The 16283-nt window shown below is 36.4% G+C and overlaps 1 protein-coding gene across 1 annotated transcript in view; it reads right to left on the bottom strand.

Moving 5' to 3' along the window:
* IL1RAPL1 (interleukin 1 receptor accessory protein like 1) overlaps positions 1 to 16283 on the bottom strand; it is a 695569-nt gene that overhangs the window by 346349 nt on the left and 332937 nt on the right. Inside the window, exon 2 of the mRNA XM_050908607.1 lies at positions 11382 to 11661. Coding sequence (XP_050764564.1) covers positions 11382 to 11661 — 280 coding nt within the window. The remainder of the gene's footprint in view (positions 1 to 11381; positions 11662 to 16283) is intronic.

Genomic DNA, 16283 nt, shown 5'->3' with positions numbered 1-16283 from the left:
AAATAAAATATAATAATAACAATAATAATAAAAATATAATAATAATAGTAATGAAAAGGAATATAACAAAAAAAAAGAAATTAGACCCAAGAAAAGTGATGCACAACGTAATTGTTCACCACCTGCTGACCAATGCCCGAGCAGCGATCCACCCATCCCAGCCAACTCCCTCCAGTTTATATATTGAGCATGACATTCTATGGTATGGAATATCCTTTTGGCTAAATCCAAAACACACTGTACCAGCTACTGAGAAGAAAATTAACTCTATCCCAGCTGAAACCAGGACAATTCTATAGGCTAATACATTTACCTTTCAATTTCTTCTTCACTTGTTTTTCCCCCCTCCCCTCCCTGCAACTCATGCTGTTCCATCTTTTTGATGAGAGATACTATTTTTCTTCCAAAAGGACAGGCACAAAATTTTTGATGTTCAAAACCAGTGAGATAAGTCCTCAAAATAATCAAGACAGGTTTTTTTATCTCCCAATTATTCCTTTTATTATTACTATTTATTTATTTGATCTTCTTACTTTTAAAACTTTGCATTTTGGTCATGTAGCATAGCTGATTAATTTTCCTTCATATGTCTTGCTAGTAAGAACCAGGTACTTCTCCTCCCCAAAGAACCCCAAAACAAAACCACACAGAGAAATCTGGAGCCATGTGTATGAGCTGAGAGATATCTTATAAGCTTTCTCCAGTTCTTGGATTTTTTTTTTATGATTCACTGCTTTCAAGATTTTCTCTGGAACAATAATATTACCATTAAAAGTTGTTTTAAAAAAACCCAAACAAATAAACAAAAAACCCCGAACCACACCACACCTGGAAATCTCTTACTAGTGCTTTTGTCTAGGAGCCAGAATTTCAGTAAAATTATTTACTGGACTGCCAAAAAAAAAAAAATCTGTTAGACACACTGGAAAACTTAAATGAAAATATTAAATTTATTTAACTACAGTCTACTTATTTTTCATTGATATTTTTGCCACTATTTTCCCCCTCAATAATTTTGACCATAACAAGTTTCCAAATGTCCACCTGATTTGCTTCTAAATTTTCTTGAAATATTTCTCCTCATAGGTAAGAAATAAAAACAAACCCATATTTTTCTCTTCTTAAATTTTTATCACCATGCCATTCTCTTACATTTACTGAATTTTCCATAGCACACATGAACACCTCCTTGACAAACAATAAAGCCCCAGCCTGAAGACTTGCAATGGTGTTTCTCCTTTCTTCCTATATCAGATAGAGGGAGTCACAGGATTTTTTTGTGATTTGATCAAAATAGAGGAGAAGCTTGAAGAGAAGAGAAAGAGGGGCAGAGGCCTCCACCTTTCCAGTCTTCTGTATGCTGGGGACCACACAACCTCTTCTTCATTTTTGGTAATATTGGGTGTCTTTCTCTGATTTATGAAGGGAGAGGAGAGAGAAGCAAGGATCAGAACAAGGACCATGAAAGAACTTTTGAAGGCTGCTAGGACTACTTTAGATCAGTCTTGGTTTGGGGGAAATAGTCTAATTGCTGTGGGAAGCAAGGGTTGATTGAATTGTTCCAGAGACATCCTGAAAACATAGCACCTTCTTCCCATCTTTACTCATTCCTGCTATAATGGCACCAGAAAGTAGTCAGTAGGCAGGTTCTCTTCAGTCTCTCTACTGTATTTGTAACCTTTCTGGGTTATGGCACACACACCCTTTTTAGATTCAACCCTTCTGAAAAAGTCATGCAAGACTTCACAACAGATCATCTAATATTTGATGCTTCTTGGAGTCTGACTAAAGAATTTCAGCTGCTGCTTTTCTTTCCCTTTTCTGAAGGAGCATTTGTAATATTTATTTGTGCAGAAACCTTGGAAATGTTAATCTAATTACTGAGAAAGAGTCTTGTTTGTCGAACTGATGGCTTTTAAGTCTGTTTGATGAATTTTGGGAGCCTCAACCACCATTTTAGATTTGCATTTCAGAAGAATTTATATTATAAATTAGTTCAATCACATTACATTCTTACATTATAGACTCTTCAAATAAGTTTAATATTTCAAAATGTCAGTCTCATGACATAGCACTGAGTACAGAGGTATGTCCCTTAACTTTCACATCACCTAGTGCATTTCAATGTATGTGATATGAATACACAAATGAAGTTAATTTAGTTTGGGATTCAGTTTAAGACATTTCAGTTCTGTGATCCACTTACATTCATATACCTGTGTGCTATGTCTAAACTCCTACTGTAGCTGTCAGTCTGGCTGATGGAGCCTAGCAAATGGTTTAGCTGAAAAGCCACAAAAAGCCCATTTTATTTACCTAAGAGTGGGTGTGTAGTGGCATGTGGCTTGCCCAAATGTATCCCACATTCAGCCTCCTCCAGATCCAGTGCCATATATGTCATTCCCTTCCAAATGTCTTGGAAATGCTCCTAGTGGCTCTAAAATAGTATTAGACACCTATCCCTGTGTAACTGAATCAAGTCTTAGCTATATTTTAGTGTCAGCTAAATTGCCCTCTGGCCTGAGAACAATAGGAATTAAAGAAGGAAACAATTCACATGCAGCTATTTAGCATCTAGATGCTTAAACTGAATTTGATGCCCGCAGGCTGTTTATATACAGAGAGGTAAGCATTTGCAGGACAGAGATTGAAAATACAATTTGAAATAAGATGTTAAGAGCAAACTTAAATGATCATATAAAAGGTAGGAGGCCCATATTATTACTAGCTATACAACTTGGTTGATTTCAATTCTGTTAGAGGAAACAATAAAAAAAAAAATTATAAACAAACTTTGGAGACAAAGGAAAAATTGAGGCCATTGTTTTGAAAATATGTGCAAGTCATTTTAGTTCTTTGCCTTTGTATTCCGTTTTCTCTAGTGCCTGGAAGAAAATTATCTACCCTTGACTTAAGTATCTATTATATGGAATTAACTTTATCTGTATTTTCTGCTTCTCCCACATTTGCTAAAAGGGCAGCTGATAGGACACTTCTTCCATACTGTTACATGACTTTTTGTCCTTTTCTGAGATGGGTGAAGTTAGCAGGAGAGTGTAAAATGGACAAAATACTGCCTACTATTTAACAAAAGAGAAGCTCTGTTTCTTACTACAAACAATGCATATTAATGCAATCTGACTACAAGTTAGGACTTTTTCCTCTTAAATTACAGCTGCAAAAACAAACATCACAGTCCTATTTTACTATTATACTGAAATGAGATCTGAAGTGTTACTTTTTTGATCAGAAATATTAATTTAGTTGTGACAAAAAGAACCTTAACAATCAAAGAGCAAGTGAAACTGGTTTGCTAAAAGTACTTTTGGGGAAAAACAAACAAACTTATAATAAAATAGTGGAAGCAATAGTCAGACTAAGTTATTTGTTACATTGCTGTATTTCAGCAAATATCTTAACAAGAAAATGAATTAATAGTAAAAAAAACCTTGGTATCACACAGAAAGCTTTTCTTCAAATAATTCTCTCCTCAAGCATTGTCTATGTCATTCCTGTAAGTTCAGAGCTGTTAAAATGGGATATTAACAATGCCTTCTGCTCAAATACACCAATTTCTTCTTCTTTTCCAATATCAACATCCTTCCCCTATTCTATGTAAGTACAGGCATTACTTATTTTCCCCTCAGTATAAATTAGTATATCCTTTAATGAAGTCTTACCTAAACAATTCTCTGGACTAGCTCTTTTAGTTCTCAGACTTGCTTCCACCTAGTCCACCAAGACTCTTCACTTAAAATCATAACTCTACTCACTGTAAAGATCATACTGCTCCTTTATCTACTCACCACCATGCTTGCTTGCTTGTTTGTTTTTCAGTATCAAGTTCTCACTGAGCCAAGCAAATAGCAAACACATGCTAGAACTTAGCGTTATGCATAGCTTCTATCAACTTAACGGTGAGAAGAGGTACCTTGCAGTCACCTGTTTACCTCTTCAGTATTAGGCATTTGTTTTGTCCTAATGCACGTGAAAGGTATCTATCGTGTACAATAAAGATGCTAATGTCAGACGGCTGACCTCCTGCAGTGTCAGAAGGACAGGGGGAATGCAGAATGAGTAGATTTCAATCACCTGACTTCCAAAAAGCATCAACTCCAAGAAAATCCCAGATCTCATTTATTTCTAGGAACTAGCAACTGCTTTTTTCATCTGTACAGCACACTTAATGTAAGCTCCAGCAACCCAACCCGTATTAATTCCTAATGTTAGCCTGAAGGCTTTTTCTACTCTCCAAGGCATCCCTAAGTCACAACGAAAAATTTTGTGGATGTCTGGCTAGTCTACCAAGTTCACATTTGAAAAGGAGACGGATCTAACCTTGATCACCTTAAGAGACAGATTCCTTGTCACGGTTACCAAACACTTTCACAGAAGAAAGAGACCTTGGAAAAAGCTCAGACAAGCTTACAAATGGAGTGTAGGAATAACGAAGGCACAGTCAATTGCATCCCCTGCTCTCTACAAAACAAATCAACAAGAAGGAGGGGACGAAGGAAAGTCCATCTCCTGTGTGCGATGAATGTTCTCCTGAACTTGCACACCACTTCAAGAGGCTGTCAGAGTTGTTGACTTCTGTACAAAGACCTGTAATGGTGGTTCAAACATTTAAATAACTCAAATGGTGCAGACATCTCCATCCTTTTTTTTTTTCTGTTTTCCTTTTCCATCCCCTGTTTTCTTGGCATATGGCTATAAATGTCTATTTGTCAAATGCTTACAAAACTACTTTCGTTGTGGGGCCAATGCTCTAAACCAGGACTTCTGGGCTTCACTCAAAAGCATCCCAATAAACGCAAATCATGAAGACTTGCAAATCTGCATTCCAAACTACTTTGGAGTAATTTTAAATCTGTTTCTATTGCTCTTTTTCTGTTAATTACTTTACCACTGTGATGATACTTACTTAAAGGAATTAATAGAATAGCAGGCTCTTCTGAGAGTTATTGCTGTGTATTGCTAGCACATTTGGTCTTCCTTTAAGAAAGGTTATTTCTCTCATCCATTGTCAGATTTCTTTGTTAGTAACACAATGAAATGTAACCAGGGATCCCATGCAGATCTAGGGAACATTATGTTTTTGAACTTGTAAGATAAACTGCTGTAAGGCTTAATTTTCAGATATTTTCTCTTTTTTGTTGTTTTTGATTTTCTTTCAGATTTAACATCTAGTTGTTATCTGAACACTTACTCTTTTCTTAAGATAATCATTAGTAAAAACTGTATAAAGAAATAAAAATATTTATAAGTATATATGGCCAGGGTAAAAGCCCTTCCTACAGTAAGACAGATTTTAAAAATGGTTGGTACCCATTTGTTAACATGTTTTACATTATTCAAGATGATGAAGAAATGGTGCTTGCACAAGGTTCATGAAGAACTAATTGTATTTTTTTTTGCTAACCCTTTCCTTCACTAAAGCAAAGATTTCCTTATACATTCTGTATTCAGAATTTCTCATAATGTATTAAAAAACTGTGTGCATACATACTATGACTATGTGCAATGTATGGTTTTTAGGAACCAACAGAATGATATATCTAGAAATAGATATTCTTCTTAAAATGAATAGAACAAAACTTCGTAATATCTGAAAGAACACTGGTAATTCAACAAGTTACTGCAGGGGATGGTTAGGCTCTACAGCCTCTTTAAAAACAAACAACCAAACAAAAGACTAAGGGAATTTTCTCTAAAAATAAATTGTATAAGTTGTTATTTTAAACTTCATATTTATTATCTCATGTTTATTTCACAAAATAACTATGTGCTGATAATAATACATCATTCACATAACTGCAAATATTTTAACTAGCAGTACCGAAACAAACAGTTAAATAGTTACATTGGTTAAGCTATAATTGACATGATCTGTCAAAACTAGAGCTGTTAAACTACAGAAAATCGATATTTTTGTATTTGAAGATGATCAGCACAGGAACATATTCTACCTAACAGAAGAAATTTATGCTATCTAAAATTAAAATGAATTTTCACATGATGAAGATAAAGGACTATTTTTCATAAATTCACAGCAATCTCAGGTTTCCAATCATGCCTAGGAAAACAAAAAAGTATTGTATATTCTCCTACACTGTGATGCTTTTCAAAGATAAATTGAAGTAGTTTTAGTTGAAAATTTTATAGAGAAAATTAATGTTCTTTTATCTAAAATACCTCTAAAGGTATTCTATTTTATTTCTGTCTTAAAAATGATATACTAACTGGACTATATGGAGGGAAGTTACATGATTCAGCAACATAATGTCTGTATGTGTAGACGCATGTGTATATCCGTGTAAATATAAAAACAAAACCCACAACTGCTGTGAAGAGTAGAGGTATTTAAAATACAAGTAAACAGCAAAGATTAAAGCTCACCTTAAAAAATGAGTTAGAAACACGGTTATATTTGAAGCCTCTACCTTCAGATGTGCAAGGCCATAGCAAGGGTAATGAAGATAAATATAAGACTGGGCAATAAACAGACTCCCTTCCTTCCTTTTTTCCTTCCTTTTTTCCTTCCTTCCTTCCTTCCTCTCTCTCTCTTTCTTCTTCCTTCCTTCCTTCCTTTCTCTCTTTCTCTCTCTCTTCTTTCCTTCTTTCTCTTTCTTTCTTTCTCCCTCTCTCCCTCTCTTTCACTCTCTCTTACTCTCTCCTTTTCCTTTCCCCTCTCTCTCTCTTTCTCTTTCTTTTGTTTTCTTTCTCTTTCTTGCTTTAGTAAATCCAGAAAATTCTATATGCTTCACTGTATTTCAGTCTTTACCTCTTTGTCTAAAATGTTAGATTGTGTGTGACTAATAGAACCAGTTAAAGATTCTCAAGCAGATACTCAGGTTTGTTACTGACTGGGGCTGCAAATAGATTTGAACCATCTCCATAGTTGCTGTTATTCCCAGTTTGAACCTGGCAGTCAGGTCTGAATTTGAAACTTCAAAGCTGAATATCACTGAAAGAACCATAGGCAGTATTTTTATGGCTGATAAGTACCTACTGAATTTATTTTAAGTGTGTTAAAGTTGGAGAAGGTTTTTCATCTGTAATGTAATTTGTAATGCATTATTTAAACTTCCATTGTTACCTCTTTTTGTCTGGATCTTATGCGTACTTTGTAGCCACTCACATGTTTCTGAACAAGACTTGGTTGCTTGTATGCATTTTTCTCCACTAAATATTTCAGCTTACCAAAGCAATTAATGTTCATAAACATCCAAGCACATAAGTCTGCACAAAGACTCAACTACAGAAAAATAAATGGGTTACTACCACCATCATTATTAAGGACAAATGGAGGACAAAGGAAGATGTTATATGTTGTAAGTCCAAACTGATTTCTACAAGGGAAAATACATTACCTCTAAAGTGAGAATTTCTAGTTACAGATGTAAAAGCAACCTCACTTTAAAACATAAGTTTAAAAACAGCAAACAGTCATTAGTTAGTAAGAGCGTATTCAGATTCAGAAAGATGTCTGAATTGCTACATACACTGTATGCGGTGATAAAGACAATTTCTAAACACTATTTGACTGACATACCAATGCAAAACTTTGGCTGAATGTATCATAAAAACCTATCTTGTCTTTTGCAATACAACCCACTGTAGCACTTTAGCATAAATCCCAGTTCAGCCTTCCTCTCAGGCCCCATTGACCTGAGATGATGTTAGGTTGGGCCATTATTGGAGATACTGTAATAGAAGTTTCCAGGCAGGGAAGGAAAAGATGAAAACATGAAGGAAATGTCAGTTTAATGGGAACAATATTTCAGCTTTTTTGCAACATTAAAGGGGGCAGAAAGTTTGGCAGAAACTCCTTAGTACTTACTGTTATACCAGGTATATACATAATTTCTGGGAGCTTGAGTTGAATATATACATTAACTCTTTGTGCAGCTTATCTAGTTATATTTACTGCCCATATGTGATAAATAACAAGCAACCGTGTGATGTGACATCCACTGAAAGACTTAATACTTTATATCTTCTGCTTCCTTAAAATTGCAGCACACAGAAGTTGCAGCAGAATGGTACAGCACTGTACCTGAAACAAACTATATTATTTTCTTCCTTGAAAGCAGGGTATAAGCCCATACATTTTCTATCAATCAGCTCATAGTCCTCATATTGACCATAGTAAGCTGAAAGCGATTTCTAGCTGTCTATCTCCTCTTCACCAGCTATGGGTGTGCAGCAGTGCCTTGATAATAAGGCTCAGTCTTGATTTTCTCAGTTCCTTTACAGCAGCCAGCTTCCCATAGGAAGAAGAGCAGCGATAAGAAATTAAAGGTGAGAGTATTGTGAACAGTAGTGAATAAGGATGAAGGTCATTTCTTTGCTTCTGAAGGAAAGAGTCAGCCTTCACTACTATCCCTAGGTTGATTTCACTGAAAATGTGAACATTTCTACTCAATGAAACTCCATGTTTCTACTGTAATGCAGTCACTGTAGAAACTAGTTTGGTCCACTAACTACCCTTTTAATACTGTTCATTTAGTGCCATACAGTCTGTTCCAGCATGTTGTTCTCTACACATCCCGTGCAATAGATATATTTCTCTTCCTTACTGTTGGTGCAGGTAGCAAAGGCACAGAACTGTGTAGAAAGGAGCTTCTGAGCAGAGAAAATAGTAAGTACTGGACTGTTCCACCCCTTCAAGTAAGTTTGAAATAAGAACTAGGCAGAGCCACTTATTCAAAGCACAGTTCTGCTTTTGCCCATTTACCCTTTATTGCCTGCCCTCTTTACCTCACAGGTACATCTCTTCTCCCTGCTCTCCTATTCAAGTTATTGCAAGCATCTCACTGAACATAAGTCTGTTACTGGGTAATTTTAAGCCTCTTAACTGAGCTTCTCAATTGGGTCTTCAAAACTAAAATACTTACAACATCATTCTGAAGGCGTTTAAAGCCCTTGTCATTAAAATAAACAAAAACTTCAAATCTGTAAGAAAAAAATCCTAAATCCTATCACTGCAATCTTCACTTTGTTCCTTGAAAGAAATTACAGTTCTTGTTCACTAATCTTTCTCCAGATTCTTTGGTATATTCTACCAGTATCCAAGCATAAAGTGACAGCGGGGCTGAGTATTCTGATTTCAGTGATGAGACTAAAAAGCAGTAAAGAGCAGTAAACAGCTATTCGATGTGAAAGGTTTTTCTAGATATTTCTGTAGCAATAACTTTGGAAGTACAGATAGAGTACATAATTTTGCCAGATGGCGTCAGTTCAGCCTCTTTTTTTTTTTTTGTCAAATAATCACTTTATAGTGTAAGAATCTGAAGAAATGAGTGAAAAAAAGGTAACCATTATATTGCTGAGTAATTAATTTTATTTATTTCAGATTAAAATATCAAATACATGTTTATCTTGGGAACATAAAGTATTAAGTTTTAAACTTGATTCTAAATGGGCATTCAAAACTATTTGAAAGTAAACTTTGACTGTATGCACAAAACACACATAAAAGAATATATTTCTCTGATACTGAAATGAGGATTGTGTCTTCTACCAATAACCATCCTGATCATACATTTGAAAGGTTCCATCCAACAAATCTAAAACTGAAACACTGATATAACAACAAGCACAGATTTCTTAATACCAACCCTTTAACCAATACTTGGTTATTCTAGTGGATCTCCTCAAGGTGAAAGGTTTTTTAACTGTTCATAAGAGTATTCAGGACCACTAACTGATTAGTACTGTATTTTTTAAAACCTATCATCAATCTACATGTATAAGCACTGACAACTGGAAATTAAGCATGTGCTAAGAAAACAGTATGTAGCTCAAAGCAGATTAGAACATGTCCTTACCTACCCCCCGATTAAAAAGAAATCCATTTAGAAAAAGCAGGAATACAGGTTGACATGATAAACACATTTTAAAGTATGTCTGATTATCTAAATTCAGCATTTATCTATACTTGTTGGAAAGTGCAATATCACATATTTAATGTTTTATTTATCTAAACAGAGGGGATTAATTATGGTATTTTAAATAGCACTATGGAATAATTGACAAAACCGTTTCCATTTTCGTAGCTACTGTTACATATTTATCTGAAAAAATATAATCTAAACGTAACTAAATATTCTCTTTAAGTAGCTTAACATGTAGTTTTTTGTGGTTTTCTTTTAAAGAAAACCATCAGAAGAAGAAGAACCACGTTGAAAATGCTATTGAACAAATGATGTGATACAAAATGTCTCACAGGTTATGTAAAGAGCTCAAAGAACAAACGCTTTTAAAAACACATCATGTGGTAAAAATCTCCTTCACCACACACAACCCAGACAGCATTCCCTGTCCCTGTCTGTCCCCCCCTGCCAAAAGTGGTAGACACTAAACATCTCCAGGTGCTGGTAAAACAATTTCCTTATTTTTCTTGCAACATTGGAATAGCTTCATCATGCATTCCTTCTCTAGCCACTCAGTTGCCTTACTCTTTCTTTTTGACTCTTTCTATTGTATATGAGACCATTTTTATAGATATGCAGAGAGGAACAGTGCTTCATCTGTTTGACTAACTGCAATAACCAATTGTTTCAAGCCTTTGAACAATTAGTGATGACTCTTCTCTGTACTTTCTATGTACAAATTCTAATTTGCGTAATTTCACTTTTAGTGAAAATCTAGTATAAGGCTGTGAGACAATATGAAAGTGCCTAGATGATCTTTTTGACTGCAAAGGGCTGGAAATAATATCTCAGTGCAAACCATTTTAAAGATGCAGAAAGAAGCTGAACACCTGTTTCGGAAAGCAGGAAGCGGAATCTAGACCAATTTATGGTGATAAAGCTTGATGCATCAGAAGGTTAAATATCTTTGGAAGATATCTGGTATGCACCCTCTATTATCAGGTTAAGCCAGACGTGATTCTAGAGGATGTATGTCTGTAGAAATGCTGAAATTTCACCTTCCATTTTCCTTGATGTGACTACCTTACATCAAATAAAATTTTTTTAACAGAAAAAAGTGAATTAAATGAAACCATTTAATAAAATCCATATAAAATTAAATCTGAATGTGAAGAAGAAACTTTTTACTCTAGGATAGTGATTGTAAGAGTTAAACCAGAATCAGAAGCAGGAACACATGACTTATGCATCCAGTCCCACCCAGCTTATAAATTTTAGATTTTGCTATAAATGACCTAAATTTATACAAAAACAATTTAAAATGTTCAAGACGTTCAATAGTAATTTCTACTTAAGCATGAAACACTTCAGGGAAGGGAATACCAGGAGGAGAAGAAAAAGGAACACGCTCAGAAAACATTTTTCTTTGGCGCAGAAGTCTCACTATCAAGAGCCTTGTTTCATATCTGGTTAATTAAAATGCAGTATATTAAAATATAGTACCTTATAACACATGCATAGAGCCCGCTGTCTTGTACCACTGTCGGTCGGAACCAAATGGAGTCTTCTTCTTTGCTCATTCTAGTTCCATCAAAAGCTATAGGTTCCTCAAAATCTCCGGGTCCAGAGCTTTTGTACCACATCAAACTAAGTCCAGCACTTTGGGCTAGGGAGTAATTAGCTCTAATATATCCATAAAAGAGTGCACATTTTATACGAACAGGTTCTCCCACTAGAACTTGATATTTCTTGTAATCCACAGACCAGTCAGTGCATCCATCAGCTAAAAGAGAAGAGAAAATGACAAGAGATCATAGATTATCAAAGGCTTCAGAGAGCACTATTCACACAGCAACCTTTATTGTGGGAAAGCATTGCATTTGACAAAAGGTCCATTGAGTGACTCGCAGTACTCTTTTGATCACTGAAAAATTAACTGCATTTTCACACCTTTAACGTTATGTACTTGTCTATGCAGAAGAGAGTTATTACAAGATTTTGTGTTAAATGTTGACAATTTCTGAGATAACTGAGCAATTGCTCTTTTTCCTTTTGTGGAACTTCAGCATGACCGGTTATAAAATACTGGAGTGAAATTAGTGCAACACAGAGGCCATGTGGTACACAGGGTGTCATAATCTGTGAATTGCATCAATCAAATACCTTCAGGGTAACCATGTAAATGAAAGAAAGTATTACTCAGTCTCAGAAGACATTAGGACAAGGAGCTGTGGCCTGAACCAAAAAGTGTGAAAGTTTGGGTTAGATTTGAAGGAGGAGAAGAAACTCTTTTAACAATAAGAGCAATAAGAGCAAACGTGCAAAAAAGATAGTGCCTGGAAAATTACTGTCAGTAATCAGAAGAAAAGCAGATCTTACTTGAAATTCCTGACTTTCTAGAAGTACATTACAAATTAATTTAAATGATTAATGTTTTTATTTTTTCCTGTCATGATCAGCAATAATTCTAGAATAATTTTCATATTCTTCACCTGTTGAATAATGTGAGCTACTACCAATACTGTCCCACAATAACTGTTCATCAGAAAGCAATACTAGATTTGTCTGACTTTCTGAACCCTAGCAACAAAACCAAACCCCAAAACCAAAAAATCCCCCCCAAACTCCATCCCTCTTCCCCATTATTTTTAGTTAAGAATACTAAAACAGCAAAATGAGAACAGATACTTTCTACAATGGCTTCCTTAACAAAAGCTTATGTTTTTTTTCTTAAGGAATTTCAACAATGGAAATTCACCATTAGGTTCATTCACTTGAAAACTTGGTGTCCAGCCTCAGCTAGTTAATCAGGCCCCCAATCCAGTCAGTAGAAAGCAATCGGTACATCCAAAGGACAATTCATTTCATCTTAAAATGAAAATCTATGACTCATATAAATATTTGGTCTTTGAATTTGCCACTTTTTTTATTAACTTCAAAAGAGCTTGGACAGCTAGCTAGCTTAGAAAATCAACTTTTGCAAAGCTAAAGTCACATCAAATGCCTCTCCCCCTAGAGTTGTTTGAATATTGACTTTAATGGAGAATTCGAGCTACTGTGCAAGATAAAGCAGTATTAGCACTTTAAACATAGACAATGTTTTCATCTCTTACTTGGGAGAATAGCATGCCAGTTTGTGATTTTTGAGATTTACAGATGGGTAATACCACAGTACTTATTATACATAGCAAAATAAGAAAGACACAAACATCCCCACACATCACTGTTTAAGTAATAACCTAAGTCAATACAACATGTAAAGATGGACAAAAAAAAAAAACAAAACAACTTTAGAATCAATTTGCATTGTGAACAGAATTCACATAGAGAAATATTTCATATATCTTTGGATTGTCTCCTCCTGTGTTTACTTTTAAGACCAAGAAAGGACAATAACATGTCCCTGTTCCAATTTTCCTACCCAACAGTCCCTAAAAATTAGTAACCATTACAAGGCCCAAATAAGACATAGATGTACTCTTGCAGAAATAAGTGAACGGAGACAAGGCTATGCTATTAGCTTCCCCATAGGACTTAAGAAACTAGCTTCCATTTATTTCAGAATTCATTTACATCTTTGATCATTTCATTTTTTACCTTTCTGAAAGAGCATTCTCTCTCTGATCTGATTCTATTTCTCTCTGCTTCTAAATCCCCATGCCAAAAAAGAATTAACAGGCACCTCTAAGCAGTGTTAATTCCATTATGTAAGTTACCAGGTAATAGCTTCTTCATCATACTTTATTATCAAATTGTAATCTTGCCTTTCACTGCCTAATTAAGTTAGTACACTTTGTTTTATACTATTAGTCTGCTAGTCATGTTTTGTCTTTCAGGATATTCAGTTCCAATGGTTCCCAGTTCCTTGAGCTTGATGAATCCATGAGAACATATTGCAGAATAACACCAGCTCTGTTTCAAGACTTCGTATTGAATGAAGGATTAACTATGCAGAGCAGATATCCTTGACTTTATTTCAGCGTGTTATTCCTCATAAAAAAGTGCTAAGGATCACCTGCAGTCCAGTTTAGTAGGCTTAGGCAAACATGCTAGCAGGTATTCTATGCTCACGTGCAAAACCAGAGAGAACATTACCAAACTTTTGAAAATTAACATTATCAAAGTTCATTTCCTGGGTTTCAGGGGGAATGTTAATAATGGATTGAATATGTAGGCATTGTATTTACATTAATGCTCTGTGAAATAGTTATTTCAAACATATAAATTGGATGACATTTCTATGGAAAGAGAATACAAATCAAAAACTCCTAAATGCCTAGAATTGTCTAAAGTTTCACATTAAGACTTTTTATCACAAAGTACAACCAACATTACATTTTAAGGTAACTATCTACTGAACTATTTGGTCAGTTGTTGGTACTAACCACATCAATATGTCCACCTAATAGCTTAAGAGAATATCAACTCAAGCAAATATGAATACTGGCATGCTGTATTGGTTTGCATGGCAAGGTTTTAGTAGCTGGGGGGCTACAGGGGTGGCTTCTGTGAGAAGCTGCTGGAAGCTTCCCCTATGTCCAATAGAGCCAATGCCAGCCGGCTCCAAGACGGACCCACCGCTGGCCAAGGCCGAGCCCATCAGCGATGGTGGTAGCACCTCTGGAATAACATATTTAAGAAGGGGAAAAAGTTACTGCGCAGCAGCAATTGCAGCCGGAGAGAGGGGTGAGGTTATGTGAGGAGTGAAAGAATATGTGAGAATACCCATTCCTTGTCCCCCTGCGCTGCTGGGGGGGAGGAGGTAGAGAATTTGGGAGTAAAGTTAAGCTTGGGAGGAAGGGAGGGTTGGGGGGAAGGTGTTTCTAAGATTTGGTTGTATTTCTCATTATCCTGCTCTGATTTGACTGGTAATAAATTAAACTAATTTTTCCCCAAGTCGAGTCTGTTTTGCCCATGATGGTAACTGGTGAGTGATCTCCCTGTCCTTATCTCGACCTATGAGACTTTCATTATATTTTCTCTCCCCTGTCCATCTGAGGAGGGGAGTGATAGAGCAGCTTTGGTGGGCACTTGGCGTCCACCCAGGGTCAACCCACCACACATGCTCATAATATTATGGATTTGTATTTTATGTTTTATCTAGTGGTGTACCCCAGGTGTCAACGCTGGGTCCAGTCCTGTTTAACATCTTCAGTAACGATCTGGATGATGGGACAGAGCGTACTTTCAGCAAGTTTGCTGATGACACAAAACTGAAGTGAGTGGCTGATACACCAGAGAATCATGCTGCCATCTAGAGGGTCCTCAACAGGCTGGAGAAATGGGCTAACAGGAACCTCATGAAGTTCAACAAGGAGAAGTGCAAAGTCTTGCATCTGGGGAGGAACAACCCCATGCACCAAGATGTGCTATGAGTCACCCAGCTGGAAAGCAGCTTAGCAGAAAAGGACCTGTGGCCTCACTGGGCACCAAGTTGAACATGAACCAGCAATGTGCCCTTGCAGCAAAAAAGGTATGCTGAGCTGCATTAGTCAAAGTATTGCCAGTAGAGGTGCTCTCTACTAAGCACTAGTGAGGCCAAACCTGGGGTACGGTGTCCAGTTCTGGGCTCCTCAATAGGAGAGAGACGTGGAGAGACTGGAGAGAGTCCAACAAAGGGCCACAAAGATGACTAAGGGACTGGAGCATCTCTCCTATGAACACAGACTGAGAGCTGAGACTGTTTAGCCTAGAGGAGAGAAGGCTGAGGGCGGATCTTATTAATGAATATGAATACCTGAATGGAGGGTGCAAAGAGGATGGAGCCAGGCTCTTTCCACTGGTTCCCAGTGACAGGACCAGAGGCAATGGGCACCAACTGAAACACAGGAGGCTTCTTCTGAACTTTGGGAAACACTTTTTTACTGTAAGGGTGACTAAGCATTGGCACAGGTTTCCTAGGGAGGCTGTGGAGTCTCCATCCTTGGACATATTCAAAAGCCAGCTAGACATGGTGCTGGACAACTGTTTCTAGGTGGCCGTGCTTAAGTAGTGGTTTGGACCGGCTGACCTCCAGAGGTCCCTTCCAACCTCAACCATTCTGTAATTCTGTGATTTATTACAGTTACATTCCGTGATAATCTTAAAAAAATGTGTGTCTGCTTCTCAATGTGGTCTTTCAATGAAGTGAACATGACAGTGTTTCTCTTCTGGCTCACAGAAATATTATAGCAGTTAAACTCTGCCAGCACTGACTTTCAAGTCACGTAGAACTGTATTAACCTTATTACAGCTGGAAGCTTTAATACCTTAAAAATCTTCTAGGAAATGCCTCACACTACTGCTCAGCCAATGTGCCTTCATCTATGAGAAGGTGCTAATGCAATTTTGACAGATATAATTGAAGTTCATCATTCTCATGATAAGACACAGACACTCTTCTGTGATATTTTGTGATAACAGTGA

Source organism: Gymnogyps californianus, chromosome 1, assembly GCF_018139145.2.
Source record: "Gymnogyps californianus isolate 813 chromosome 1, ASM1813914v2, whole genome shotgun sequence".
NCBI lineage: Eukaryota > Metazoa > Chordata > Aves > Accipitriformes > Cathartidae > Gymnogyps > Gymnogyps californianus.
Note: the sequence above shows the minus strand (reverse complement) of the source record. Positions and strands in the feature narration are given on the sequence as shown.